General features: G+C 37.5%; 1 protein-coding gene across 1 annotated transcript in view; it reads right to left on the bottom strand.

Annotated features, from left to right (window-relative positions):
- Positions 1–429: 429 nt before the first annotated feature.
- Fam199x (family with sequence similarity 199, X-linked) overlaps positions 430–5,577 on the bottom strand; it is a 30,665-nt gene continuing 25,517 nt past the window's right edge. Inside the window, exons 5-6 of the mRNA XM_004643358.1 lie at positions 3,818–4,078; positions 430–661 (exon numbers count right to left, since the gene is read on the bottom strand). Coding sequence (XP_004643415.1) covers positions 491–661; positions 3,818–4,078 — 432 coding nt within the window. The 3' untranslated portion in view covers positions 430–490. The remainder of the gene's footprint in view (positions 662–3,817; positions 4,079–5,577) is intronic.

Below are 5,577 nucleotides of genomic sequence, written 5' to 3'. Positions count from 1 at the left end.
GAAAAAGTAAACTAAGAAACTAATATTAAGAAGAGAAATGAATTATGAGCTCTACCCCCTCAACACATACACACTGACATAATAAACTACATGTCAGCAGTACCTTGAATTATCTCCTAAACTATGGAAATACTAGTCTTTTTAAAAAGCCCACTTAATCACCATAAAGTTTTAACAGCCAAAACGTTAAACCAGTGCTTAAACCAAAATGTGCATCAGAATAACCTGGCACTGGATAACATAAAAATGCTGGGTTCTTTCCCCGGTGTTTCTGATTCACTAGGTCTGGAATGGGCCCCAATAATACACATTCCTAACAATTTCTCATGTGATGTTGAAGTTGTAGGTACTGCACCCACCCTCTGAAGACCACTGGCCTAAATAATTAATGGTACATCAGCACAATCCTAACCAAAATTTTGGTCAAGATGCATGTAAACCAACAAGAACAGAATAATGCTTAGAATGAGTGGTGATAAATCCATCCTTATTACATCAAAACATCAACATCTGCTTCATGGTCTTCCTCAGTCACTTTCAAGGACAGCACCTCTTCATTGAGGAAGAGCCCACTCAGCCTCTCCTTCCGGGCCTGCCTCTGCTCCTTCAGCTGCCTCTTGCGGAAAGCTTTCTGCTGTAATTTCCGCTGCTTAGATCGCTTCTGTCAAAGTAAAAAAAAAAAATCTACATCAGTAAAATTTATTCTTGGTATACACACACCAAAGTGCTTGATGGATCAAATTCTACATTTTCAGAATTTTAAGAGCTGTTCAAAATCCTCTACCATAATACTCTTAAAATAAGTGATCTGAAAATGATTTAAGGTTCTATTTGACCAGAAATTCTTCTGACCAAGAGCTGATACTTGACCATTCTAACTAGCTATGGATATCTGATCCCTTTGAAATCCTATTTTTAAACCAAATTATATTATATTATCAAAGCAAAGACTTTTTTGGTTATGATACAACTGAGCCAAAAATGGTTAATCTTTGCATTTAAAGCAAACTAATGTATATTTCACATTTTACTAAACTTATTTTTTCTACAAGTAGACAGCAAGAGAACATTGTTGTACAGGTCATATGTTGCACATAGCATAAGTACAGTGAGAACAGTTGTTCAGTTGAAAAGATTTTATACACTAATATATTCTCATCAGCCTGGAAGGTGTTCTGTTCTGTCTACCCTTCATTTCATGCTCTTCAAGGTGTAATGCCTAGAATATTTCCATAAGTGAGGGGAAACTGGATGCCAAACGTTGTACAATATGTACACAAACTTACCTTCCTACTCCTTTTATTTAAATGCTAATGTATTTTGGCAGATTAACTTTCAGTTGAGGACTCTTGGAACTTATTTATTTATTTATTGTATTTTAGGGAAGGGTCTACAGGGTGTTCAGGGTCTCACTACAAGATCAGACTCGTACTGATCCACCTGTTTTCAGCCTGCCAAGAGCTGGGATTACAGGCGCTCGCCATCACGCCCAGTCTCAATTGTCAGCTCAGCGCACCCCAGGTACAGGACAGGCACGGCATCATGGAATTTAAGATAACCTTCAAAGACATAAATAGTTACCTGTCATTCTTACTTAGCTTAAAATTGTTGAATGCATTTTCAGTTTTTTTTCCCATTTATGCCAGTACTGTTTAACTATAGTCAGCACTGGCTAAAGTTATTTTCACAGTTTGCGTTGGTGAAGATATTCATGATTTAAATGTCAGGTCCTAAAAAGGGGCTAAATCTACTTTGAAATGAATCTGCAATCCATTTTTCGAAGCCTTCCCAGTAAGTTCAGTGATTTTCTTTCACTAGATTTTTTTTGCAGAAATACCACATAAGGAATTTTAACAAGTTTTTATTAATGCAAAAATAAGGATAGAACTACAGTGAGGTCTATAGCTATTTTATAGTAGCCTAAAGTTTGTAATACAAAGCAATCTTTGTAATTACTTACTACGTTAAGATACCATCAACCTCACATTTGCTAGACTTAAAAAATTACCTTATATTTTGTCTTTTATGACACTATTCAGTACAATGTGTAAGCTATTTGTTTCTCTTTCTCTCTTTTTTTTTTTTTTTTTCAGAACCGGGGATTGAACTCAGGCCCTTGCACTTGCCAGGCAAGCGCTTATTCTACTGAGCCATCTCCCCGATCCCATGTGAAAGCTATTTGTGACAAGCTAATCCTTGTTTTCTGATCAAAGCACTTTTACTTTTGCATCTTATCCTATGTCCCCAAAACAGAAAGTGTTTATCATGAAAGAAATTTAAGTTAACCTTGTTTTTCAGAAGAGCTACTATTAACTCACTATAAATGTGAAACACTGGGCTGGAGGTATCGCTGGGTGATAGAGCACTTGCCTAGTTGGTCCCCAGCACCATGAAACAGACAAACCTCAAATCTCCCTGCCTCTTACCCTCAGGCTCCAGTCAGAATTCAAACTTGTAGAAATAGACTGCTCACTTGTTGAGGTGCAAAATGTTTTTGACCTCACTTTGAAGTTATTTAATGACCAAAAAGAGATGCAGTAATTGACTACAATTTTTTCTACTATATCAAAGTAAATATTTTATGCCTTCATTAGCAGGACAGGCCCACAATGAATAAGAATTAACAGTTTATAGAACTTTTAATAGAGTTAAAGGAAAGCGATATACATCCTTTGGGAATTAGCATGAAGAGATAAATCCAAAAAAAAAATCTTAGTAATACTTCATATTTAATATTCTATTACTTTTACAAATGAAAACCATAAAATTACCTGCCTTAGTTCCTTTGACATAAAAAGTGATCACTTGGTTATGTGGTAGCTGTTACTTACACAGCAAAATTCCTTTCATTAGCAGTTGAGGCACTTTACAGGCTGAGAAATCTTGGACCAATGGATATTCCTTTTTTTTAAAACTATTTGATTATATTAACACATTTCAGTGCTATAAAATACTATGTGACTTGTACAAATCTGACATTCTACAATGTGTAATGAACATGCTGTTTTTTATAATGTTTTACTTCTGCCGTAAGATTTAGGTTTTTTAAATGTATTTTTGCCCTGAATTAAGTGTTAATTTGCTAGGAACACTCCTTTTATAATCATCCCTTACTGGGTTTTAATAAATCAAAAATTAAACCAAATTAAGGTACACTGTTGTCAATGTGTAGTGAAAATAAGTTCAAGGGGTCAATATGAAGTACAAAATGTAGGAAGTATTGGCCAAAATCACTAATGCTCATATTAGTACCCAATAGTACTACCAATTTTTAAATGACTACAAAGATAAAGCCTTCCTTTTTCATTAGAATCCTAGTAGATACTTTAGTCCTCGTCTCTAGTAAACTGAGGAATGACCATATATTCAGAGAAATCCCTTGGCCACCAAAAAGCTGGCTATGCTTCTGCTATCACACCAAGACCCAAGAAGGGAATCACTGTGTATCTTCCAGTCACTCAGTCAAGATTAAAACATCAAGAAAACACATACAAAAGACACACATTTTTAAGAACTAATAGCAACATGGTGAGATCTGCTTAGTGGCCAAATGCAGTCAGTGTTGTTAGCTTGGGAATTACGCATTGAAACAAACATAAAAATCAGATAAAATTGAATGCAATAGTGTTGTAGGTCAAGAGCACTTCAAAGCTCTCAGCCTTGAGTACCTTGTTCATCAGCACAGCATCCTGCTTGTTCAATTAAACACCAAACCCACAGGAATCTAACTAGCAGAACAATTTTTATCCTTCAAGAATTCAAATGAAAAAGAACAAATATTAATATTGAAAGATAAAGCTTTGAATAGACATTTTACTTTTGAATCCCGAATCCGCTCTGCTGCACTTGTAGACAGGTTGCTGTCACTGTGTGCTCGACTCATGTTGGCACTGGAGTTGGAAGCAGAGTTTCCGACACTGGACCCACTGCTGCTTGCGGAACTGACCATGCTGGCGCTGCTGCTGCTGGCACTGGCCCCGCTCACTCCACTGGTGCTTGCACAACTAAAGTTGCTTCTTTTCCAGGCCTCTCTTGCAGGCCGCTGGCGAGGGCTATGTTCCTTAATATAGTTTCTGACCTTGGGACAAGGCAAAAAACTGGTTACTGTTGTACCTTGATGTTCTAGCCTTAAGATGCTAGAAAGAAAAATTATACTGTCCTCAATTTGAAAGATTTCATCAAAAGTGAAGCAGATGTACAGATAAGGGAAAATGGAATAAGGGTTTTTTTTTTTTCTTCCTCGAATGCGTTCAGGGCACTTTTGGCCAGCGGGAGAGTTGTGAGGTTCGAACCAGGAACCTGAGGCTGACAGCTTTGTGGAAGCAGCCACTTAAAGGACTGAGCTAGGGCCAGGCCCTCGATAAGGCAAAATGGAAAGGCTAAAGAAATCTAAATTTAGAAACAAGCCCTAAACCTTCACAATTTAGACTACAAAAACATGTGGAAAGGCCAGCCAGATAGCTTAGCGGATTAAAGCACCTGCTTAGGCAGACCCAGGGACAGGGTTTCAGGATGGCCCAGTCCCGCCCCCCCATGAACCACTGATTGAGACTGGGTGTGGTAATGCACGCCTGTAATTCCAGCACTTGGTAGGCTGAAAACAAGAGGATCATTATGAGTCCGATCTGTGTAGTGATACCCTATAGACCCTGTACTATACTAAATACATTTTAAAAATGTGGAAATAGAAACTAGCTGGGGAGATGCCTCAGTGGAATAAGCGCTTCCCTGGCAAGTGCAAGGGCCTGAGTTCAATCCCCGGTTCTGCAAAAAAAAAAAAAAAGAAAGAAAGAAACTAATAATAAAATAGTTGAAATTAAGTATTTGTTAGAAGTCTCTACCTAAAATGATTTAAAGAAATTAATGATCATATTTATGATCGGCTATTTTTTCCTAAATTTTATTTAGATGCCAATGGCACCTGTCTTCAAATGCAAAGCATCGACATAACACATTATTGAAAAATGGACTGGCATGTAGAATACTATAGTCTATGTGTGTTGAGAAAAACACTGAAATCACAGAAAGTTTTCATAAATGATAAATGTAAAACAAAGCTAAAGTAGAACATAAACGCAAGGGGCTGGCAAGATAGCTCAGTGGTCTAAAGCGCCTGCTTAGGCAAAGTACAGGGACCTTGGTTCCAACCCCCAGTACCACATGCTGGCCAGCCTCGCCCCCAGGGCGGACTGAGCCAGCCACAATAAAAGTAATGTAACATAACATAACATAACATAACATAACACAACATAAAATGTTTAAAAGAAGTAAAAGAGCATAAACGCATAAGTACTCATTGAGGTATGTACCAAGAAAATGACAGCAGCACACACCATATCTAGATGATATTACAAATGTGTATTTTACATATAAATAGCAATCTGAATAGCAAAGGGAAAGTTCATTGGGTTTTACCCTAGCCAGCTTCAAGTACTTCGTAAAACTAATCAAGTAACCTCAGATATTTATAAAAATATAGTTGGGGCTGGTGAGATGGCTCAGTGGTCTAAAGCACCTACTTAGAACAAGCTTAGCAAAGCACAGGGACTGCAGTTCAATCCCCCAGCACCACATGCC

Source organism: Octodon degus, unplaced genomic scaffold (genome assembly GCF_000260255.1).
Source record: "Octodon degus isolate 3935 unplaced genomic scaffold, OctDeg1.0 scaffold00171, whole genome shotgun sequence".
In the NCBI taxonomy this organism is placed as follows: Eukaryota; Metazoa; Chordata; class Mammalia; order Rodentia; family Octodontidae; genus Octodon; species Octodon degus.
This window is presented reverse-complemented; position numbering and strand designations above follow the sequence as displayed.